Source organism: Mangifera indica, chromosome 13 (assembly GCF_011075055.1).
Source record: "Mangifera indica cultivar Alphonso chromosome 13, CATAS_Mindica_2.1, whole genome shotgun sequence".
NCBI lineage: Eukaryota > Viridiplantae > Streptophyta > Magnoliopsida > Sapindales > Anacardiaceae > Mangifera > Mangifera indica.
Window position 1 is genome coordinate 11,757,430 of NC_058149.1, and position 24,075 is coordinate 11,781,504.

At 34.5% G+C, this 24,075-nt stretch overlaps 4 protein-coding genes and 1 pseudogene across 5 annotated transcripts; 4 read left to right on the top strand and 1 right to left on the bottom strand.

The window, feature by feature from the left end:
- Positions 1 to 1,220: 1,220 nt before the first annotated feature.
- Positions 1,221 to 6,064, bottom strand: LOC123194898 (probable chlorophyll(ide) b reductase NYC1, chloroplastic). Its single transcript, XM_044608402.1, has 10 exons — positions 5,574 to 6,064; positions 5,253 to 5,331; positions 5,020 to 5,155; positions 3,840 to 3,914; positions 3,525 to 3,720; positions 3,014 to 3,082; positions 2,378 to 2,517; positions 2,101 to 2,223; positions 1,710 to 1,902; positions 1,221 to 1,595 (listed from the first exon to the last, which is right to left on the bottom strand). The coding sequence occupies exons 1-10, from the start codon at positions 5,916 to 5,918 to the stop codon at positions 1,410 to 1,412; spliced, it is 1,542 nt and encodes a 513-aa protein (XP_044464337.1). The 5' UTR covers positions 5,919 to 6,064; the 3' UTR covers positions 1,221 to 1,409.
- A 3,959-nt stretch (positions 6,065 to 10,023) lies between these two features.
- LOC123193927 (ribulose bisphosphate carboxylase/oxygenase activase, chloroplastic-like) lies at positions 10,024 to 13,524 on the top strand. 2 transcript variants are annotated; one of them, XM_044607017.1, is made up of 7 exons: positions 10,024 to 10,250; positions 10,895 to 11,005; positions 11,152 to 11,250; positions 11,353 to 11,463; positions 11,556 to 11,859; positions 12,415 to 12,554; positions 12,663 to 13,524. In XM_044607017.1, the coding sequence occupies exons 1-7, from the start codon at positions 10,113 to 10,115 to the stop codon at positions 13,197 to 13,199; spliced, it is 1,440 nt and encodes a 479-aa protein (XP_044462952.1). In that variant the 5' UTR covers positions 10,024 to 10,112; the 3' UTR covers positions 13,200 to 13,524. The 2 variants fall into 2 exon arrangements, with proteins under 2 accessions (XP_044462952.1, XP_044462953.1); XM_044607018.1 differs by lacking the exon at positions 10,024 to 10,250 and adding an exon at positions 10,275 to 10,662.
- A 687-nt stretch (positions 13,525 to 14,211) lies between these two features.
- Positions 14,212 to 16,614, top strand: LOC123195326. The gene is made up of 5 exons (XM_044609017.1): positions 14,212 to 14,671; positions 14,748 to 14,785; positions 14,903 to 15,173; positions 15,518 to 15,801; positions 16,071 to 16,614. The coding sequence occupies exons 1-5, from the start codon at positions 14,315 to 14,317 to the stop codon at positions 16,510 to 16,512; spliced, it is 1,392 nt and encodes a 463-aa protein (XP_044464952.1). The 5' UTR covers positions 14,212 to 14,314; the 3' UTR covers positions 16,513 to 16,614.
- A 2,677-nt stretch (positions 16,615 to 19,291) lies between these two features.
- On the top strand, positions 19,292 to 21,451 carry LOC123194475 (polyol transporter 5-like). The gene is made up of 2 exons (XM_044607688.1): positions 19,292 to 19,839; positions 19,967 to 21,451. Exons 1-2 carry the CDS (start codon positions 19,659 to 19,661, stop codon positions 21,292 to 21,294), a joined length of 1,509 nt encoding a protein of 502 aa, XP_044463623.1. The 5' UTR covers positions 19,292 to 19,658; the 3' UTR covers positions 21,295 to 21,451.
- Positions 21,452 to 22,218: 767 nt separating this feature from the next.
- On the top strand, positions 22,219 to 23,354 carry LOC123194186 (annotated as a pseudogene).
- The last annotated feature ends 721 nt before the right edge of the window (positions 23,355 to 24,075 follow it).

Genomic DNA, 24,075 nt, shown 5'->3' on the forward strand with positions numbered 1-24,075 from the left:
CTTCCTTCCTTCTGCATAATTAATATTAACAATAAGAAGGCGGCCCAAATAATCATAAACCATGCTTTAAAAATTTACATTCAATTCTTTTCCCCTGCTCATCTGGGGAGTCCATGGTTGTAGAGAAAGTTTTAAAATCCTCGGGTGTGATAGATGATTTTATCAAAACTCGGGTGGGACATGGTTATTGGGGGGAGTAAGAAGGCCGGCAAAATGGATATGGTGGCAGACTTCTTTGAACAGAAACATAAAAGACACGCTTGATTCGGACAATATCGACCTTTTAAATGTCAATTCTGATTAAAATAAAAATGATTTATATTCCTCCTGTCTTCTCTTTAAATCCATCTCCAGTCTCAATCATTTTCTACCCTAAGGAAGATTGTGAGTAAATATATAAAATTATTTAAAATTATATAATTATATGATGATATATATTAAATATATATTTATTTATGTATGTAAAATAGATAAATACATATAATTTTATTAATTTTTAATTCAGAATATATTTTTTTCTTTTTGATTGAAAAACCAAAATATAAACTCCAATATATTATCTTATTACAGAAAAGAGAGATAATTGTCCAATTAGCTGTTTCATTATAAAATTAGGATATCTTCTTCTACAACTACAAGCAAATCGTGCAATTATAATAGTAAAAATTTTAGATCTCAACAACTCCTCCATGTTGGAGTATTCACATTGTGAATTCAGATTCCACTTGGCTTCCAAGTCAAAACGACGTGTCTAAGTTAAGGGATGAGGCGCCACTTATTGACCTCAAAATAAAAATTCACCGTACTGGGCATGGACCCAGATTTGAGGTGGGAGTGAGTTATTTGATCCGATGCCAATGCAGCTCACCAGGCTCACATGCTGGCTAGGTCAAGACTCACCACGTGACATGCCTTCATGCCAAGCCAGTCTAGCAAAAACTCAAGACCCGAGGTTGTTGTGCCCCCATAGGCTCTTTGCAGGGCAATCAAAGTGTTTTTATAAATTAACCTATTCAATTATAATTTTTTTTAATATTCCTTATAATCCATAACACAGATGGCTAAACCGGTAGGTCTAGCAAGACCCACTTTTTTGTGTCGGGCCAACCTGAGCCGTGTCATATTTTTCAGGACCGACTTAACCTCTTTTGACATCTTTAGCCAAAATCCATGATGATACTAGATTGGCCCATGGCCCGTAAGTTTGTCCAAAGATGGAATGAGTCAACGAAATAAATTTTGCTTTCATTGAAGGCATTACACGTTACAAGCATTGAAGCAAAGAATTTTTAAGTAAAATGGCATTTGTAAGTCCCTAAAGTCTAACCATATATACCAGCTGATTCAATTATACTTCTTTTGGGGGGTTTCACTAAAAATATTGGCTGTTGATGGGCCATGAATAAGACTCAGGTGCCTGGGAATGTGCTGCTGGTGCTTGAGAGAATTATGAAGGCACAAACAACAGAAAGAGAGAACACAGATACCCAGGTGGTCTCTGTGTACATCTCCATTGCATCTGTAAATGAAAACTGAGTTCGATTCTCAGCCCAGTTCCGAAGCCGATCTGCTTCTGCAGCATACAATGCCCTTCCCTACAAAAACAATAGCAAACCCTTGGACAAATGCTAGATAGATCATCAACTGAAAAAATTTTTTGTTGTAGTCCTATGGCGTCAAGACATATTCTCCAAGAAAATTAATACTACCTGGTCATCAAACCATCGACCTCGTCGCAACCATGCAGTGACTAAAGCAAGTAATATCCTAGGAGGGGTCAGGTAATTTATAGCCTTCCCTGAACCCTTTACAACTCGCATCCGTGGAACTAAAGTTCTGGCCACAGTTTCAGGAAGCTCACAAATGATATTAAACATTTGTTTGTTCCTGATGGTTGAGCCACTGCATAAAGACCATACTGTTGAAGTTACTGCCGGCTTTAAAGGTAAAGAATCATTTGCACAATAAAATAATTGATGCATATGGGTGTGCTTCAAAACTTCATCGAACAAACATGTGACCTTTTAAAATGATGTACTCAATAAAACATGAGTAGCTAACATTTTTCTTTTTCAAAACTCAATAATGCATGCAGGATACCTCAAGAGTAAATCTGTAAGGACCATTCCTGGAGATGCTGTGTGGACTCCGACTTTAGACCGCTTATACTCCTTCAAAAGTGATGCTTGAAGCTGCCTAAGACCACACTTGGTGGACCCATAGCTACAGGTTTGATGAAGTAGAAAATTCATTTATAGGTCAAAAACATTAAAATTCACGAGTTCAGTAGCAGTTATAAAAAATGTAGAGAATTCATTTTTGAGTCTATTCCCGCAAGAGTAGTAAGCTCTAGAATTAGAAACTTAATGTCACTTACACAGCTGTGAGAGGGGTACTAGATCCCCCAGAACCTGCCCCATCCATGTTAAATATGTGGCCCCCCTTGGTCTGGTTTAGCATCACATGCATGGCTTCTCGAGTGCAGAGGATGGATCCTACTAGGTTTGTTGAGACAATCTACCATTAAAAACCAGGTGTGAGCTAAAAAGATACCAAGGTAAACTACCTTGATTAATCATGTATAAGTAAAATACCTACGAAAGAATCTGAGAACATGCTTTAGAGCATTGCATGGCAAACATGCGTTAGATACACATATTTGCTCGAACAAGAGTCACGTACACACAAAGCCAAGGAAGACAGAGAAGGAACCACAAGGGATTTCATTATACTTTGGTGACATTGATTAGCGCATGGCCAATATTCTTTTTCCAATAAAGGGACGGGTTAGTGCAAGGCTTTCAGACAGGCGATGATTAATATCAGTTTAGGTAAAATAATTGGCAACTTACTGTCAACTGACGATCCCAGCACTCAAGCAAACTTGACAGTTTCTAAAGAGAAAATCGTATTGACTTGAAATATGCGAGGAAAAATTATTTTCATATACCATGTGTCAAATATAAATAAATATATGTATATAATTAACAACCACAATAAATATATTCAATACCTGGTTAATATCTTCATCAGTAAACTGCAGTAACGGTCTAAAACCCTTATTAGTGCCTGCATTATTGATCTGTCAAATTGTTGAAAAATAAAGAGCACATCAGGAGCCAAGGAAAATTGCAAGTCTCTCTAAGTCTTGAAAGCAGAAAGTAGCAAAACACCCCAATTACAACAGCAATTTGCATGTCACATTGAGAAAAAATATATTATTAACCAATGCTTGCAGCTTAAAACAGATTGTGACAAAATATAACCACTGGAGTCAAATCAATATACCAATTAAGTAGAAGCAAAAACTTCTGGAGCTGAAAGCAAGCTCCTGAAGCTTAAATAGTTAGTCAAAAAGAACCAATAAATACTTTGTTTCTTTCTCATAGGAACAGAATAATAATTTGGATCATACTGCAGCAGAAGCAAAAAAGATGGTAAGAAAGGCAGGTTGGTTAGGGGAAACATAATGAGCCTTGAAGCAACTAACAAATTGCAAAGAGTCAAATGTCACAATTACTCACCCATATGTCAACAGAACCAAGTTCACAGACAGCAAAATTTGCCAGTTTTTGCACATCATCTGGTCGGCAAACATCACATGCTATGCCAACCACCTTGGAATGTGCCAGATTCTTCTGAGATGAGCCACCTACAGCTGTCATACCTTCCTTCAGGTTCTCCTCAAGCTCTCTGACAGTTGACTCTACAGACTCAGGGCTGCTTTTACAAGATTTTAATGTGGATGATAAGTAATGAGAGATTATGATTGATAATCAAAGCATCAAGTCAAAATCATGTATTTATAAACTGCAAATTATAATGGTTTTCTAGACAACCTGCGAGAAGCAACAACCACCCGATCTCCAGAAAGAAGAAATTCTCGAGCCAGTGCTTTCCCTAATCCTCTTGTACTAAACCAGCCAGAAAGAAGCAACCAAAACATACAACATTAATACTCCATCTTATCAATCAATATTCAAAGTATTATGGAAAATAATAACCATATACAACTTAAAGTTTTAAGTATATAGTCAATAAGTATGAGGAATAAATATGTTATAGTTTGAATACGATAAGATCCTCTCATTTATTTGTTTAAGCACCAAAAATCAGACCAAACACATAGTTTTAACCTTGGTATTCCACAATTCTACAAAATATAGTTGTAACCTTGGTATTCCACAATTCTACAAAATACTAGTGTCAATTTGACTTTACCTTACTGTCCAACCATCAATCCAACCCAACAGATAGGACTAGACTCAATTCAAGCTCAAATTGGACCAGCCAAATTCGAACTAAGGATTGGGCTTGTTTGCAAAAAATAAGCCGAGTTTAAGCTTATTTGAACATTCAAGTTCAAACTAACTTTGAATGAATCCAAAGTAATATTGTTTTCACGTCAGTTTGAACCTAAGCTCGTCAATCTCGAATTGACTCTTATAAATTCAAATTGATCTCAAGTTAGGTCATGTTTGCACTTAATTCGAAATGAATTTAACCTTACCGACAAGAAGAAAAATGAAATGATCATTGAAAAATCTATGGAACATGATAAACATGCTAAAACTTGTTATATAAAGAATGATTTTCCATAATTATACAGAAATTCACATGGAATATGCAAATTCTCATTAATCTCGATATGCAATGCACTATAGCAAGTCAGACATATCTTCAGTTGACGATTCTTTGCAGACCTTTTACTGCATTTAGCACCTCCTAAAATCTATTGGGATTCTAAACTTTTTTTTTTCTCCTTTAGGTGATACCAATCATCAAGTTTTACCAAATTACTATTAAAAAAAGGAGCAATGCTATGTATATCCACTTTGTATACACACTTGTATGCGTTATCACATAATTAAATATTACTTTATCTTTAATTCAAAATCATTTAATCATGTAATGACATATATAGGTGTGTACATATTTGTATATATAAAACGGATACACATAGTTTTATTGTAAAAAAACACGTGTACAAATATTGAGACACAAAGGGAGAAGAAGAACCTTCCCGTAATGACAACATTTCTTGGTCCAGCTCGACAGTGTTCATCAAGAACCATATTAGCACCAATCATAGTTCCAATAATGATTCCGCCAAGCCAGCTATACCAAACCAAAGCATTCATCTGACTGTCTCCACCTTCATCAAAATTTGCAGAGAAGTAATTGTCAGATATAATTGTGTCGTTTTTCAAATAGAAAATCAAGACGCGTATACAAAGTGCTTGTAAGCTAACCTGACAACTGAAAACCCACCGCAAGTATAACCCCAGTGCTCATCATAGTCACTATATATCTCCCAATTTGGATGGCAATCTAGTTCACATGAGATGGATAAAGTTAAAGCTGCGAAACTTCGTGTGAATTAATTAAACAAGTGATGACTTATTTATTGTGTTTCAAAATCTCAATTAAGCTAAATAATCGAACATGAAAGTCGACAAACAGCTAAACCACACACACACACACACACACAAAAGAAGGATTAATTGGATATCAAGTAATTAATTCATTAAATATATTCAAGAGTAATTTACATTAGAAATTAAAAGACTTACCGAATGAAAAACCTCCTCGACTTTAGCCAGAGCCTCGCTATAATCATAATTTGACTGTGAATCAGACTCACCAAACCCAAAAACAACACCTTTCAAAGAACTCCAAAACCCATATTCCTTTTTCAATTTCATGTCATCTTCCTTTGTATCTTTGTCTTCATTCACATCATCACCCTTAAAAGACCTGCATGGCTGCACATACAAACCATAACCCCCTTTCTGTACTCCCAAACCGGAGCGGTAAAAAGCCGGTTTATAGCTGGTTCTTTGACGGTCCTTGAAACAAAAGTGGTCTGCGGTTTGTAATTGAGGGCATAAGTGAAGCTTAGTAAGTGTAGCAGTCATAGTTAAAAGAAATTAAGCTTAAACAAAGAGTTCATGTGAGTTTCCTAGTAATCTGGAGGTGCTGTAGATTATGTTTGTAATATATAAAATATCGGTTAAGGAAGGAGTTTAGATTTGGTGGGAGATCTGGAAAGGGGGAGAAATGTGACAACCACACGTTACAGCAACCTCATCTTCGCACACGTAGCTTTGTGGGCCGTTTGTTGTGTTGGTGTCGCTTTTCGGAAAGGATGGTGACGCTTTTACGATATTTATAGCGTGCTGAGTCCATCAGTTGCCAACCGCTTTCGGATTTTCTTTCCTGTATGACACAAATTACTTTGGTGGTTTCAGCCAGAGACTGAAGACCGTATTTCACGTTTTTATCCTTACAGAAAATATCTTTCTACATCTTTGGCATATCTTGGTATGGGAATGACAAAACATCATACTTGTCTCGTAAAAAAAAATCTCATTTCTTTCCTATTATTCAATATTTATAAGAGATTAAACAAATCAATATAAAATAGCTCTACTAACTAAATGATTCATATGTGTGCTCGTGGTGAGGATTATCTCTGTATGACTTTATTGACAATCCACTTATGAATTGCATGCATGGAAAGGATGATTAAGAATGGTCTTATTGGCACCAACGATTCCTCGCATGGCTTATTTGTTAATGTTTATGTAGCCTAAGTTCAACCGACATGTGCAATATGCACTTAGTAGAAGAGATTAAGAATTAGATACTCAAGATGTCGAAATTATAAGGTATTATACTTTTACAAAACATATAGAATAGTTATCTGGGACGTCAAGGTCCCCTAAATATGGATATTAAGGGTATCCAAGAGTACTTTGTTAGAGATGAATGCGTAATATTATCGTAAAAAAGGATGAGTAGAAATCTTAATGATATTTATTATGTGCTAAAATTATGCGGGGTTTATAATATGAAACATTAAATGTAAGTTATGTGTATGATGTGGTGTCCTATAGGCTATATACTTATTGAATGTTTTCGTATAAATGTTTTTTTATATATTGTTTTATAGGTAAGAAATGAGTAAACAAGGTTTCCGAAGAAAACTGGATCAACCAATCAAGTTTGTATAAGAATTGATATGTTAATTCTGTTTTAAATGATATTCACGATGTTATGTATATGTTTTTGTACATTATATGATTTCATAAATTTCATGATATTTTATATATATACAATATGAATACTTTTATTATTTATATAAGATACTTTTGTATACAATTTTATTAAAGATTGATCATTCTAATTTATTATTGAAGTTTAATTTTTGTTGCATGGTTACGAGTGAAAGTAGATTTTTAAATAGGCCAAATGATTATTTCTCTCTCAAGGTTTGGGCAAACACAATTTTCTATTTGATAACTATTAAAAGTCTAAATATTTATCTTTTTATTAAATTTTATTATTACTATTAAAGATAAAATTATTATTTAATAAAATATTTTAAAAATTATAAATTTGTTAATTTTACCCCATTAGGTTTTAAAATTAACAATTTTACCCCACCTTTCCACACCCAAGGTTCGAAAAATCAAAATTCTCTCCTAGAGTTTTTGCGGTAATTGACAGCGGTTGGAGACGCTAGCAATGAGAAAGTTCTCCCTCCCTCCTAGCTTCTCTCTCAGCTGCACACCATTTCTAGTTATCTTCTCCCCTCACCAACGGTGTGACAAAGAGATTGAGTTTTGGGTCTTTTTATTGCGAAATGAGGAGACCTAGTTCTTAGTCTCTCTGTCACACCGTTGATAAGGGAAGAAAATGATCGATAATGGTTGGAAATGGACTATGACTGAGAGAGAAGCCAATAGGGAGAGAGAACGTTGCCTTCGTCGTTGTCTTCAATTGTCAGCAGCTGCTACAAAAACCCAGAGGATAATATAAATATTTCAAAGTTTTGGTAGGATTGACTTGTTAGTTTTTAAACTTAGAGGTAAAAGTGTGATAAATTTTTAGTTTTTAAAAGATTTTTATTAAATAATAATTTTACCTCTGACAATAATAATAAAATTTAACAGAAGTTTAGTATTTAAATTTTTAATAATTAATGAATAGAACATTGTGTTTGCACAAAACCTTGGGTGGGTCATAGTCATTTGGCCTTTTAAATAAACACGCCTCCTTTGTAGTGTTTTTTTCCTTGGGGTATGCGTTTGAAACGATTGTCGTATAAGGTCTTCAAGTGAAGTTTTGAAGTGCCAAATCATTTGATGCATGAGTCATTGATGCGCTACGTGCAATAGTGTAGTATCATTTAAGCCCACAAATATCAAATAAACCATTTGCAAGCCCACTACAAAAAATCAATTAACCCTTATTAGGCATTTTTGCCTAGTATAATATCATTTAAGCCCTCCATTTTGCCTATAAAAAAAAAAATCATATTCCGCTTGGGCATCTTTTTGCTCACCCTAAATTTATTTTACCCAAAAAAAAAACTATTAATAAGTATCATTTAACTACTAATCATAAATAACCCGAAAGTATACATATTATGTTTATTGGATAAATCACATCTATCAACAAAATTTTCACATTTTTTATGTCAAATCTACTTTTACCTACCAAAAACAAATCGTTATCCTTCCGTAGTCAAATTTCCATCAACATTTTATCAATTTATTCAAAAAAAACCAACATTTATTTACTAAAATTCCGTATAAATTCTCGTAAATTGATTAATTTAATTAATTACCCTAAAAAAATTATATGTTAAATCGATCTTATCATATTGGATGTAGTGATTTTTTAAAATATTGTGTTTTTTTTTTTTTTTAATGGGAGATTGTAAATCAGGGTATGGAAATGGTGGGGGTTTGGGGTAAGTGTTATTAGAAGGTTAGTGAAGGCAAGGTTAATTGTAGTTAATTACGTAAAATCCAAAAAAATATGGTTGTCTATTAAAAACCCTTTTAATTTAGACAAGCTTAACAAGAAATCATTGAAAAAGGAAAATCCGATTTTCAGCTTAAGCTATAAAATGTATAAAAAAATATATTTAAAAAAATAATTTGACTATTAAAGAAACAATTTTCTCCAAGTGACTATCATATAATTTAATGGGTTAAAATTAATCAATAAAGTTCATCAATATTATATTCAAAACCAATTAGTAATATTGAATAAGAAGGAAGTTTATTGATATTTGGAGGTAGACATGTGGCTGGGTTTAAGGGTGGATTCGAACCGAATTTAAGTTCAGTTTGAATAAGTCCTAAATGAGCTAAGCTCAAACGAGTTCGAATTTGAAAGTTCAATATTTTCGAACTTGAGCTTTAGAGTATTTAGCTCGTCAAACTCGTGAACGAAAAAATTTTGATATAAAATGATATCATTTTGAATAATATATACTAAATCAATATCGTTTTAATAATGAACTAGTTAAAAGTTTGATTCGAATTTGAGTTTAGCTCTTTTGAAACAAGTCAAACTTAAGTTTATTTGAATCGAGCTTGATGAATCTGAGCTCAATTTCATAGAAATTGAATCGAACTCAAATTTAATTTGATTTAAATCTAACCCTAACTGAGTCAGCCTGTGTCACAGCCCCTGACCTTACTAGTAAAAATGTTGTATGCGGTAAGTCTACGGGCCATATGATCCATATTGAAAGTCTTGAGATAAGACATATGGGCCGGTTTAATACAGTTAGTTAAAAAATAATAAAAATTATAAATAATTAAAAAAATATAAAAAGTATAATTTGATAAACTGACTCATAAAAAGGTGTAGATCAACTTGCTATACATTCATAAAAGCATGACTTAAGAAGTTATAGAGTGTGTTGTACATTAATTGGCGGGTCTTAACATGGTATACCCTCTATGAATAACAGTAAATTCTGTTGGATTCAGCCCTGCACCGCCATTGCCTTTGTCTGTACGAAGGGATTGGTTTTGTTCCAGCTGCTTAACGCAAGAGGCGCTCACAGTTTTGTAAGTACAGCGGACGACAGCTCAACGTTCTGTTTTATGTCGCTGCCTTCCTTCAATGGCAATAAAGTCTGCAGTAGGGGTATTTATGTCTTTTCATAACTGTACCGTATGTGACAGAAAATATATATTTCGGGGTCGATTTAATTAAAAACCATTTCCTTCACTCCTACAAAATAACATCTATCTCACGCCCAAGTCTCCCCGTTTCATTTTCGACGTAGATTGTACAAATCAGACATGCAGAGGCATCAGGATCAACGGTCAAGATCTGTCAAGCCCACCACAATTCATACTTGTGCTCAGTCCGGGGATCTTCTTGCCTTCCAGAAGCTACTTCGGGATAACCCTTCTCTTCTCAATGAAAGAAATCCCGTTGTGAGATATCAATTTCTTTTCTCTATACTGTGAACCTTTCATTCTTTAATTGAGTTTATTTTGTTATGGGTGAATATCAGTTGAAATTCTATAAGATTAGTTAACCTTTGATTTTCTTCTGAGTACTTTTATGTTGTTTGAGCGATCAAATGAATGTGATAGGGATTTATGATGTAGTAAATAACTTTTATGCAATCAGGGAAACACCAAGCTTAGATCTAATGTGAACTTAATTGGAATATGGTTGGTATTATTTTTGTATTATTTATTTATGTCATCGTTCCTTAGTTATGGTATAACCAGTAGGAGCTTGTCACAGATTTAGTTAATGTGATTGTTCAGGAGGTAAATGCTATTGGAATCTTGGTGCCTTAGCTTGCTTGCAAAAAGCAGAAAGGCCTAAATGATTTGGGTATTGACTCCTTGTGTTCTTTCTTTTTGTAGTCCATATGGTGAATATGCATTTCATGAGTTCAGATTAGTAACTTTTTGTAACCTATCTGATTTTGATTTAATCTTAATGCTTATAAGCATATATTGTGATATTTTCATGGTTTCCAGTTTCTTAGAAAATGAAAGTCGTAAGAGCTGCGTGCATATGATCTTCCAATTTAAGTATTCTTTCCATTTTTGTTCAAGTGCAGATGTCACAGACACCCCTTCATGTTTCTGCTGGTTACAACAAGGCTGAAATAGTTAAGTTTCTGCTTGAATGGCAAGGAAATGATAAGGTTGAGTTGGAGGCAAAGAATATGGTAAGTAATATTTTTTTGCTATATTATTTTTCGGAGTAGAATCAGTGTTCTATATGTGACTTTCTAAAGAATATCCCTTTTGAATTAGTCGAGTGTTTATAACATTTGCTTGTTTATTTTGGGAGCTAACTTTATGAGTTCTGCAGTATGGAGAAACCCCTTTGCATATGGCTGCCAAAAATGGGTGCAATGAAGCTGCACGCTTACTTCTTGCTCATGGTGCTTTTATTGAAGCCAAAGCTAACGTAATTCCTGGAGAACCTTAAGCCCCCTTTTGGAGAAATGTTAATTTATTCTGGAATACAGTGGTCAGATTTTCTATTGAATCTGTTATCTTTAACATGCAGAATGGAATGACACCACTACACCTTTCTGTTTGGTACTCAATCCGAGCTGAAGACTGCTCAACTGTCAAGACATTGCTCGAGAGTAATGCTGATTGCAGTGCTGTGGACAATGTAATTGGATTACAATTATGCTGTGTATCTTAAGATTTTAGAATATTCTTTCCTGCTAAATATTAGTAGCTGGTGTAACTTTTGAATTGTAGGAGGGCATGACTCCTCTTGATCATCTTTCAAATGGCCCAGGAAGTGAAAAGTTGCGTGAACTTTTACTCTGGCATCATGAAGAGCAGCAAAAGAGAAGGGCACTTGCAGCTTGCTGCCAGACAAAAGCTAAGATGGATGAACTTGAAAATGAACTATCAAATATTGTTGGTTTGCATGAGCTCAAGATACAACTTCGTAAATGGGCAAAGGGGATGCTTTTGGATGAGAGGCGCAGAGCCCTTGGACTGAAAGTTGGTACTAGAAGACCTCCTCATATGGCATTTCTTGGAAATCCGGGAACAGGTAATTTTTTTAATTTCTTTATGATTGTATCAATACTGAGTTTTTTATTAATTTTGTCATTCTGCTTTCATTATTTGTTCGTACAAGTTATGTTGTTTTTATTGTTGCATGATTTGCTTTTGCTTTTCTTTTTTTTACTTCACCCAGTTCTTCTCTTTATTTCTCTCTGATTTGATTTTACTGGTGCATTAGGAAACCCATAACACAGCATATTAAGGTCACTAACGATTCCTCTTTCAGACCTTCCTATTTTAATACTAATCTTTCTGTTTGTGGCGAAGTTGAATTCTTTATGCTCTTCTAGTAATAGAACTTATAAGAGTGTGCTAATTATTGTGTTAACGTGTATTTGATGCTTATTTTCTTTCTTCTGATGCCCTCAACAGTATCTTTTAAGAAATCAACTTTTGGTTTGAGGAGTGGGAGGAATGATGAATTGACATCTAGTAATATATTTATTTAATTTATTTTTCACGAAATAGTGACATTATCCCGTGTATCATTGATTATATCTTGTTTGGTTAAATGAACGGATGATTTATTTATATCAAACAGGTAAGACAATGGTAGCTCGAATCCTTGGAAGGTTACTTTATATGGTGGGAATTCTACCTACTGACAGGGTAACAGAAGTACAACGGACAGATTTGGTTGGAGAATTTGTTGGTCATACTGGACCAAAGACTAGAAGAAAGGTCTGCCACTTTCACCTTCTGAAATCATGTTTTTGCGGATTTACCATTTATTGGTACAGGAAACTTTTTTTTTTAACTCACTAATATATGATGATGTATCATGCACAGATCAAAGAAGCTGAAGGAGGAATTCTCTTTGTGGATGAAGCATATCGCCTCATACCCATGCAGAAATCAGACGACAAGGACTATGGGCTGGAAGCCTTAGAAGAGATAATGTCCGTTATGGACAGTGGAAAAGTTGTTGTCATATTTGCTGGCTATAGTGAACCAATGAAACGTGTAATTGCTTCCAATGAAGGCTTCTGCCGAAGGGTTACTAAGTTTTTTTATTTTAATGATTTCAATTCATCAGAAGTAGCCAATATTCTCCATATCAAGATGAATAATCAAACCGAGGATAGCTTGTTGTATGGTTTTAAATTACATGCTTCCTGTAGCATAGAGGCCATTGCAGCTCTTATTGAGAGAACCACAACAGAAAATCAGCGCAAGGAGATGAATGGAGGTCTAGTAGATCCGATGCTAGTTAACGCCAGGGAGAATTTGGATCTTAGGCTCAGTTTTGACTGTATAGACACTGATGAATTGCGAACAATCACCTTAGAGGATTTAGAAGCAGGTTTACAGCTTTTAGTGAGATAAATGTCTGGGATTAAACTGAGAAGATAAAGCTTGTAATGTTGAGATTACACTGTTGATTGAAGTGAATCAGGAAAATATTATAGCTTGATTCTTTTACTAGAGTTTTTTGTCATAGTTGCTGCTGGAAATATGGGAGCTGATTCTTTGGAGATACATTTATTCTTTCTATATGTTGTAATTGATAAATTCAGTTTGCCTATTGACTTTTAGTACCCTTAAGAAGCTTAATATTTTTGAGTTTATAAGACGTTGTAATCGTTTGAAAACTCAATAAAATTCTTTGCCCAATCTATAATTGAAGGCCAAAGGACTATTTTCCACCCAAGCTATGCAGATTTTTTCGCTAATTTTAAAAATTTTATTTATCCATTTACGAATAATTAAAATTAACGGTTTCAAAGGTAAAATCGTTATTATATCTATAATATTAAAAATAAATTCAAATTTGATTTTTTTTTTTAACTCTAAAAATTAACAATTTTTTTAACCCAAATTTTCAAAAATAATATTTTTTTCCTAAGATTTTCAAACTTTTGATTGAATTTTTTAATGATGATCGATGATCTCCAGACGATGTCTCTTCCTTCTGACTGTGCTCCTTCCCGTATGAAGACGAGTCTTCGTCTTCGTCGATGATACTATCGAAGAGGACGGGAAGAAGCATGGTTGAAAGAAAAAGACGTTGTTTGAAGATTATCTGTCATCATTGAAAAATTCAATTTGAAAGATTAAAAGCCTTAGAGAGAAATATTGTTTTTGAAAATTTGGATTGAAGATAAATTATTAATTTTTAGGGTTTAAGAGAAAAAAATGATATAACTAATAGACTCAATTAATTTTAACTATCTATAGATAAATAAATGAGATTTTTAAAATTAACAGGAGAAAACTTGAGAATTCAGCATAGGGGGATAAGTCCTTTGGCCTATAATCGAATTATAATTGATGTATGAGTTTTGAAGACTTACGAGTTGCGTGCAAGCGAGAGAAATATGGAAAATAAATAAAAGCAAATAAAAATTTTGCATGGTAGTGAAGGGGCGCCGAAGGCCCAAAAAATGTGGTAAAAACAGAAGCCAATCCATTTGCGTAGAGTGAAGAGCGAAGCAGAAGGAATGGTGTCCATAGGCATACTTACATTTCCTTCCAATTCAACCCACGATTCATGTTCCACCTCTTCTCCTTGCGGGCTCAGATTCAGTTTTTCTTCCTTTAACTACAACAACCCCTCAAACCCAATTCCTTCAAGATTCTTGAAACAAAAACCTCTCAGATTTCCCTGTTTTAAAATACTCGCTTCTTCATCTTCGTTGGTTGAACATGGCTCAGCGGAGCAATTTTTGGAGAATAATTCAATTGCAGATTTTATGAGATTCAAAAGAGGGAGCCAGAAAGGCAGCGCTCGGTTGCAGACTGCTGTTGTTTCTTATAAAAAGAAGTTCCCCTGGTCTCTTCTTCCTCCTTTTCTTCAGGTACATAGACATTCATACAATCACTTTTAAATTTGTTATTCCTATCTTTCATTTCTTTTAAAAATTGGGTTTTCAGGTTGATTTGGTTTCAACAATTCACATCGCGGATAAAGAGTATGTCTTTTTATTATAATCATTTGGGCTACTTCTTCAATTTCGTATTGTGAATTTGGTAAAACTGTAACGTAGTATATTAAGAAGCTTACCTTTCGAGTTTCAATTTTTGGCTAGGTATTTTGAAACTCTCCAGAAGGAACTTGAGGGTTATGATTGTATCCTCTATGAGATGGTGGCTAGCAGGGAGAGTTTAGAAAACAGAAGAAACCCTGCTGATAGAAAGAAGATTAAAGGTTCACGCTTACGGGGTTTCAACATTCTAGGATGTATTCAAAGGCAGATGGCTCGAATTCTCATGCTTGATTTTCAATTAGACTGTCTTGATTACCAAGCTGAGAATTGGTACCATGCAGATCTTGATTATGAGACTTTCAAGTTACTTCAGGTGTTTCATATTTTCTTTTACTGAGTTCTCTGTTTCTTTCTATTAGTTTTGGAAGTTACTTAAGGTTTCATTTATTGATTCCTCTGGTTAAATTGATCTCATGCACGAAGCTTTGATTGAAAAAAGGCTGTAAAAAAAATACTTGAGCTTAAGGTTTTTTGAATTCTTATTATATTGATTAGCTGGGCTGTCAATCATGTTTCAAGTGCAATGCCTTAAACTGTTTTGCCATTTTGCTTGTTTAAACATATTTGTCCAAGTATTTCTGGCTCAAGTTTTGATGAATTTTGTGTATCTATGCTCTGTTTGTGGCTGACTCTTATACTGTTCAATTGTTCTGTCAGCTTGAAAAAGGTGAAAACTTATTCACATTTGCAAGGGATATGACTCTTAAATCAACTAAAGCTATGGTGCAGCCAGCAATTCCAGAAGGCCTTGGTCCTTGGAGATCCAAGCTTCTATGGGCTTCCCGCGTACTTCCGATGCCACTTGTTGGTCTTCTCGTTATTGGAAGTGTCTGTACAGATGTGGGAAGTCAGCCATCTGATTATCCAGAGCTAGAAGCACTATCTAGGCTTGACTTTGGTGCGGCTATGAAGGTTTTCCTGGCGAAGCGACTTACATCTGAGTAAGTATTGACCACTTAATCTGTATTATCTACATTGATGTGCTGATAGTTACTTGCTTCATTTTGTTTATTATTGTTCCGTGTTATAATATTATATGCCAATTTTGTTGGTTTTGGAATGACATGTTGCTGATTTGCATTGTACATTATATATTGCATCAATAGCTAAAAAGGTGGGGAAGGAATCGATTCAATCGTGTGTTAGAAATATTCTATATTTGGTTAATCTTTTCTGATTAGAGAATTGAACAAAAGTATCAATTATGCAGGTTCACTCAAGTGACAGCAGATGTAGAGGAGAGTTCTGTTATTATTGGTGAGAGAAACAAGGCTGCAATTGAAGCACTTAGAAGAGCAATTGATGGGGGACACAGTAAGATTGCCATTCTGTATGGCGGTGGCCACATGCCAGACTTGTCAAGGCGGTTAAGAGAGGAGTTTGACCTGTTTCCTTCCCAAGTTCAATGGATAACAGCTTGGTCAATTAGACATCGAGACTTGAATAGCAGTTCCTTCCCATTTCTGAAAACAATGGCAGAAGTTTTAGGTTGGCCACTAAATCGCTACCAAACTTTAGCACTGCTCATTTTATCGTCAGTCCTTGCAGTGGATCTCTGGTTTTGGGAACTTTTTTTTGGCACAACAGTTGACTGGATCTCCCAAATTGCATCCGAAGTTTATCAATATGTTGATACAGCGCTAAAGATGTGAAAATATTCATCTTTATTAAATTTGTAAGCACTAAGGCAATGTGTATGCCTGTGTAAATATTTTAATCATCTCTAATTTAAAGGTGCAGTTTATTATTTTTCAGGCAAAACTTATGAGAAGTACTGTAGACTGTCTGATTCAATGGCGATGATCAGTTGCTTAGGAATCCAACTTTTGAATGTTCACCCAGTTGGTTGGTCAAACAGCCTTAAAACAGGCCATTTGAGGATTTTATCAGGATCATAAATAAGCAGCAGATTACAAAATGCATGTAACATGAGGAAGCATCTCAGACTGCTAACTCATCTTAAAGATTAGCTGAGACAAGAAGTCAACAACTGAAACCAGAAGCCAAACTGCATGTTTTCTAGCGACTTAAGATGAAGTTGAAGTTTTCTTCTTCCTAGAAGCTGCTTCAGTACCTGAAAACAGATCCCACACACCAAAAAGTAAAATTAGTTCACATATATGAGAAGAACTCTATCAAACATCATGGTCTGGATATATTTATGAATCTGAAAGTACCTTCTCTGAATTTGGCCTTGAATCTAATGGCTACATAGCGAAGATACTGCATTCTTTCAGTCCCTACAGTCTTTACATATATGCTACTACTGCATTTGTTTTGAGAACATAGTAGAAGAAGAAGAGATAACCATATCATTCTCTTGTTATTATGTAGTTGGAAAATTCAGTTGTCAGCCATTAGCGCTAACAAATGTTGCAGGAATGACTGAGCAAGTTGGGCTCTAAGACTTGTGGCGATGTAGCTTACAGTAATTGGCTTGTGCGATTCACAGTGCTATATGGAGATATAAGATAGCGCCACTGGTCTTAATGCTAGAGGGAATTCAAGCTTCTGTTGTTTTGAAAAGTTTTGAGGAACTACTTGGACAATATATCAGCTATTATTATCTGATTCATTTATGTAGTTTCCTTTGCACTTTGTGTTTCCTGTTAACTTTTAAATGAAGCTATCTTTCCAGTAAAGTATTAGGTTAGCAAATTATACCTCTAAAGTTGACATAAAGGTATGTTTTCGGAATTTGTAATTAGTCTCTCTTTTATCGTTAGATAATGACCCTTGGATCGATCAAGTTCTTCTTGAAACAAATATTCATTTTGAAAATGTTTGTTCCAATTGTGAAATATATGTTTGGAGTGTTGATTTTAATTTTTATTCTTTAGTTAGAATCGAATGTTTATTATAAAAAACATAATTGTTCTTTTTGAAACGATTTAAGATTTTTTGAAACAATTAAAATTTTACGAATGAAATATATTCGATCTCTAACCTTGACTGATACAGAACTGATTTTTCATCCTCCTTTAATTGAGAACATGGTTATTCCTTATTGCCTTACAAGATAGAATATAATCATTTTTTTCTTTTTCACCATCATAATTCTTTGTTTCATCTCTTATTTTAGTTCATTGTCCTCCATATCTAACTCTGAAGGTCACATTTGTCATTTTGCAAAATTATGTAATAATTTTCCGTAAAAATCACTAAACCCTCTCCATGTTTGCGTAAAAATTTCTTTGCCCCCACTTACGATAAAAGTTTACATATATCCCCCAGAGGAAGATTTACATGCTCTTGGAAGAATTCTTATCCAAATTTTAATTTTTTATATATATTAATTATAATGCTATTACTGGTTCTGCTTTTTCACGTGGGAGTTTCAAAAATAATTCTATAAAAACTGCAGTACGAGTCTTGACTTGTCTTTGTTGTGTTAGCCACAGACAGAAGCAGTCTTTTTCTGATTAATGTCAGTCATCGACCAAGTCAAAGGCTGACACCCATCTGCGTTGGGTTAGCATTAGACGTGAGCCCAACCGGTTTGGATTTAAAAACTGGTTTCACTTATTCAGTTTTGTCCAAATTTATTTAACAAGAATTATTTAATTTTGGAATCAAGTTAAATGTTAATTAGAGAAAGCTTGGTTTGATCTGATTTACTAGTTTAATAGGTGATTTAATTTATTTTAAATATAATTTATAGTTTAATTCAAACTTTATTAAATAATTATTAAAATAACAACATATTATTTATTATTAAATAAAACAATATCTTTTCATCAATAAATAATGAATCAAAATCAAAAAATCTAAATAAATTTAGATTCGAGCAGAGCTCAAGCTCAGGTTCGTCAAGCTCGTTATGCTTGAGCTCAAACTCGGTTTGAGTTCGGCTTGACTCGTTTAGAATTCGAATATTCATTATTAAAACGACATCGTTTTAATACATATTAATCAAAACGACGTCGTTTTATATCAAAAATTTTAATTTACAAACTTTGACAATTCTGTTCAAACTCAGCTTGAGCTTGAAAACATTGGCTTGAACTCGAGCTAGCTTAGGGCTAGCTCGTTTCGAGCTCGAGCTCGAATAAACTTGGTTTAAATCTAACCCTCAATCCAAACCATACATTAGAGGTAAACATAAATCCAATTTGAATTGAATCTATTTTATTTAAGTCATATTCGAATTATTTTTAATTTTGATAAGATAAATTCGAATCAAATTCAAACATAATTATTTGAGTTAAGAATTTCTTTATCTTTTGTTTTTTTTTTTTTTATTAAATTGTGACCAGAGAGATAGCATAGAATAATCTTGGAAAGCAACTAAAGCTAAGTTGAAAAGTTATGACTAAAAATATGAATATCTGCTGCACAAATATGTGGTCAAGGAGAGGTGAATATTCTCTTTAAGACTCGTGTCCATGGCCGATGTTTTTTGTCGTTATACATATTAAGAACACACTTCATTTCAGTGGAGTTGGGAAGAGGATGCAGATTCAGGCTTATCTGGGTGCAGCAGGTAAGATAGCTTAGTTACTTATAGATGGTTTGAATCATGAGGGATTAAGAAAATGGTGATGATTTTGTTGCCTGCTGTGCTGTTGGTGGGTCCATATATATCCCTTTTGCATTTCTTTATTGATTCATTATACAGAAGGCGTGCCTGGGTTGCCCACTTCTACAGAAAGATTCTTTAACAAAGGAGATAAAAGTTCTGTATTCTTTTTTATTTTTCTTCTCCATTCGTGTCCACCATACGCGTCAACATTTTCTTTATTTCGAGTTCAATGTTTTATATTTAGCCTTTTTCATTCAAATTTGAATCTTTCCGATCATGCAGCTCAATTCTGCTCGAGACCCAGAAAAGCGCCATTACTACTACCGCCAACTTCCGGATTCAGAAAGAAGAAATGAAGAATCGCTGCCCATGGAGGCTAATAGGAAGGCTGGTTTCAATAGATATGCTCTTGCAGCGGCCATTTTGGCCTCCACAAATTCTATTCTGTTGGGTTATGGTGAGTTTTATTTGCTTTCTCGCCTTCTCTTTTCAGCTTTCCTTTGAATTTTTCTTGTCAGATTTGGTATAATTTTAGAAAAGAAGTACAATTCAATCAGCCCATATAAATTCTATAAATTTTGTAGATATTGGTGTGATGAGTGGCGCAGTGCTTTACATCAGGGATAACCTCAAGATCACATCAATTCAAGTTGAGATCTTGGTGGGTTCCCTGAATGTATGTTCATTGATAGGTTCACTTGCCGCCGGTAAGACTTCTGATTGTATAGGGCGGCGTTACACCATTGTTCTGGCAGCCACCACATTTCTGATAGGCGCTCTGCTAATGGGATTTGCATCTTCTTTCTCATTACTTATGGCTGGAAGATTAGTGGCGGGCTTTGGAGTCGGCTACTCTCTGATGATAGCTCCAGTTTACACGGCGGAGATCTCTCCTTCCACCTCTCGAGGTTTCCTCTCTTCCCTCCCGGAAGTCTTCATTAACATCGGAATCCTACTGGGTTACATCTCCAACTATGCTTTCTCAAATCTTCCGGAAAATATAAACTGGAGATTCATGCTGGGACTTGCAGCATTGCCTGCAATTGCTGTTGCATTGGGTGTCATGGTGATGCCAGAGTCCCCCAGGTGGCTTATCATGAAAGGCCGGTTTGCCGAAGCAAAACAGGCCTTGATAAAAACTTCGAACTCTGAAGAGGAAGCTGAATTCAGACTAACTGAAATGACAAAATCTGCTGAACCTTCATCTTGTTCAAACAATTGGCGAGGCCAAGGTGTTTGGAAAGAGTTATTGTTAAGGCCTTCTCGACCCCTTCGCAGAATTCTCATTGCCGCCATTGGTGTTAACTTCTTCATGCAAGCTTCAGGAAACGACGCCGTTGTTTATTACAGCCCTGAAGTTTTCAGGGAAGCTGGAATCAGCGGCAAAAAACAGCTTGTTGGTGTAACAGTTATAATGGGAATTGCAAAAACATCCTGTGTTCTTCTTTCGGCTCTTTGCTTGGATAGATTGGGTAGGCGGCCTTTGTTATTGTTGGGCTCTAGTGGGATGGCTCTTTCATTAGCTTTACTGGGCGTTGGCTCCAAGTGTCTTGAGCAGTCAAATGGTAATCCTGAGTGGGCTGTTGCATTGTGTGTGGTGGCTGTTTGTGCTGATGTTTCTTTCTTCTCAATTGGGCTTGGGCCCGTTACATGGGTCTACTCATCGGAGATCTTTCCGACAAGGTTTCGGGCCCAAGGTTCGAGTCTAGCAATCTCGGTTAACCGGTTGGTGAGTGGGACAGTGGCCATGACATTTCTAAGCATTTCAAGGGGGATAACATTTGGAGGAATGTTTTTTGGCCTTGCAGGGATAATGGCAGTGGGTACAATTTTCTTTTATTTCTTTCTACCTGAAACCAAAGGTAAGAGCTTGGAAGAGATTAGGGTTCTCTTTGAAGACAACACCAACTGAAATCGAAGTGGGTCTTAGAAAAGGCATTTTCATTCGATTTGGAAGTTCAAAGTGGAAAAATTCCGGCTATGGCCCAGATGGGTTGTTAGAACTTATTTTCTTTTTTCGGATACATGAAAATTTTACCCTTTGAATTTATTTCCTGATGTTCCCTCTATATACATGTATGTATGGCGTTAAAATGCAAACAAATTTTGAATTGACATGGATTCAATTCGAATTAAACTTAAATAAAAATTAGTTTAAGCTCAACTTAAATTAACAATAAGTTTATTGAAGAAGTTGTTGGAGAGTTGTCAAAATAAAAAATCATTAAAGATGAAAAAAATAATCATCAAAGAAGAAAAATTGTTAAATAAAATGATTTTATCGACAACTTTTTGACAACTATTGGTTTGATTAGATTTAACTTAAACTCGAGTTAATACTACTTTGGATCAAGTTTAACTTATTTAAGCTGATCACTAAGTACAAATTAATTCAATTTGGATTTACCCTATTTGTGAGCATTGCAATGTTTTCACAGTAATATCATAACTTGTTATATGCTCATGCTGATTTCTTGTCATACCATATGTAAGTAATTTTAAGGCTTCTGCAAAATAGGTAAAGATAGCATTAAATGGTGTATAAAGTGTTATCTTATTAATTGTAAATAGTGCTTCGGATTGTACATCGTTAATATCAAATTGGACGTTATCCTTTAGAGATAGTTTGAGTGAAAAAAATAAGACTTTGTATAAAAAAATATGTTTTGTTTAATGTGATTTATTCCGATCTAATACGAGAGTTTAACTTAAATAGGGTTTTTCAAGTTAAAAAAAAAAATGTTGGGCATTTGCATGTCATGAAATTTATATTAATCCTACGCCCACATGCACTCCATCACTCTCACTTTCTCTCACACCTAACTCATAACTTCAATCTCTCCAGGCAAATTTATCTCAGGTTGAAATGGAGTTTGAGCCTAATGCACTTAAATAATCGAGCCAAACACCTCGAAAATTACGTCCTTCTTTGTTCTCTTTTGGCGTCAACGAACTCTTTCCTTTTTTAGGCTACGGTGAGTGCCAGCAGTTCCCTCTTTCTCTTTTCTTTTCTTTTATCAATTCAATACACCCACAAAAATTTAACAACTTTTCTGCAAATCATCACATTTATATATACTTGTTTCAATGGTTAGCAGCTGATCTCAGTGAATCTTAATAATTGAAGAAGTGGTATGTTTGCAGATATTGGAGTGATGAGTGGTACAGTGGAGTCCTTTGTATAAAAGATGATATGAAAAATGGTTCAGTGAAGGTAGAAAATTTAGTTAGTAGTTTGAATGTATGTTCACTAACAGGGTCGTTGCTCTCGGGGAAAACCTCAGATTTGATAGGTAGGAGATACACCATTGTTCTTGCAGCAACAACATTTTTAGCAGGTGCAATTGTAATGGGACTGGCACCAAACTATGGGCTCTTTTGGTGGATCGGTCATCTTCTTTCTGGAATTTAATAAGAAATTCGTAAGCTATTTAATTACTTTTATCTTAGCGTTCAAATGTTATAATATATCTATATATATAAACCTAACATCTTTTCCGTAAACTTTCTCACCTCTCTTCCCAAATTCTTTATTGTGATGGGTATTCTCCTTGGTTACATTTTCAACTATATCTTATCGGATCTCCCACCAAACATTAACTTAGATTAATGCTTGGAATTGCTGTTTTACCTTCTGTTATCATTGCATTTGGCGTTATTGTAATACCGGAATCTCCTTGCAGGCTCATAGGTTGTCGAGAACTCTTAGAACAAGCCATTGTGGGCTACTGTCATGTCTATAATTGCTGTTTGTCTGGATGTGTCGTTTTTTTATATCAGACTTTGGCCCATAACTTGGGTTTACTCCTCAGAGATATTTCCTTCGAGGATCCGTGCACTGGCATCGGCCTTGGCTACCTCGGTGAGCCGGTTAGTGAGTGGGGCTGTGGCGATGCCTATTTTAACATTTACAGAGGCGATCAAATTTGGAGGGGTGTTTTTAGTGCTTTCGGGAATAATGGTGGTGGCTAATATACACTTTTATTTCTTTTTACCTGAGACCAAAGGCAGGGCCTTGGAGGAGATGGTGAAAATCTTTGAGAGAGGAGATGAGAGATTGAGATCATGAGCCTTTCCAACTCAAGCTAGGCAGTTATCTTCAATAATAGGGATGACAACTGGGAGGAGAGGGGTGAGGTGTAGATTTCAATCCCCATCCCCGATGTATCTTTATTACAAAGATAAAAATAATTTTTTGTCCCTTTCTGTGAAAAAAAAAATTTTTCCCATCCTCTCCTTATCCTCATCTGTGTCCCTGTAAGAACAAATTTTCTTTTTGTATCCTCTAAACATAATATAAATATATTAAATAATAAAATTAACTAAAATTAAAATTAACTTTTTGTATCCTCTAAACATAATATAAATATATTAAATAATAAAATTAACTAAAATTAAAATCAACTTTTTGTATCCTCTAAACATAATATAAATATATTAAATAATAAAATTAACTAAAATTAAAATCAACTAATTATTTCACGTAAGACTTATTTTATATAAATTAAATAAATCCATTCATCGTAATTCTAGGATATATATATATATATATATATATATATATATATATATATATATATATATATATATATATATATTTATATTATATTAGTTTCGAAGAGAACACTTAGATAATATATGTAATAGATTAATAGATCACATCAAATGTCTAATATATCAAAATCATAATTTT

What these genes read in the sequence shown, in the direction of transcription:
- LOC123194898 (XM_044608402.1), bottom strand. Translation starts at nt 5,918, where the DNA reads ATGACTGCTACACTTACTAAGCTTCACTTATGCCCTCAATTACAAACC. An exon ending in AATGTTGTCATTACGGGAAG is followed by an intron (nt 3,915 to 5,019) that starts GTTCTTCTTCTC and finishes TGGCTGGTTTAG; the next exon opens with TACAAGAGGATTAGGGAAAG. An exon ending in GTGGTTGTTGCTTCTCGCAG is followed by an intron (nt 3,721 to 3,839) that starts GTTGTCTAGAAA and finishes TTGTAAAAGCAG; the next exon opens with CCCTGAGTCTGTAGAGTCAA.
- LOC123195326 (XM_044609017.1), top strand. Translation starts at nt 14,315, where the DNA reads ATGGTGTCCATAGGCATACTTACATTTCCTTCCAATTCAACCCACGAT. An exon ending in TTCTTCCTCCTTTTCTTCAG is followed by an intron (nt 14,672 to 14,747) that starts GTACATAGACAT and finishes TTGGGTTTTCAG; the next exon opens with GTTGATTTGGTTTCAACAAT. An exon ending in ATTCACATCGCGGATAAAGA is followed by an intron (nt 14,786 to 14,902) that starts GTATGTCTTTTT and finishes ATTTTTGGCTAG; the next exon opens with GTATTTTGAAACTCTCCAGA.
- LOC123194475 (XM_044607688.1), top strand. Translation starts at nt 19,659, where the DNA reads ATGCAGCTCAATTCTGCTCGAGACCCAGAAAAGCGCCATTACTACTAC. An exon ending in TTCTATTCTGTTGGGTTATG is followed by an intron (nt 19,840 to 19,966) that starts GTGAGTTTTATT and finishes TAAATTTTGTAG; the next exon opens with ATATTGGTGTGATGAGTGGC.
- LOC123193927 (XM_044607017.1), top strand. Translation starts at nt 10,113, where the DNA reads ATGCAGAGGCATCAGGATCAACGGTCAAGATCTGTCAAGCCCACCACA. An exon ending in AGTTGGAGGCAAAGAATATG is followed by an intron (nt 11,006 to 11,151) that starts GTAAGTAATATT and finishes TGAGTTCTGCAG; the next exon opens with TATGGAGAAACCCCTTTGCA. An exon ending in TTATTGAAGCCAAAGCTAAC is followed by an intron (nt 11,251 to 11,352) that starts GTAATTCCTGGA and finishes TTTAACATGCAG; the next exon opens with AATGGAATGACACCACTACA.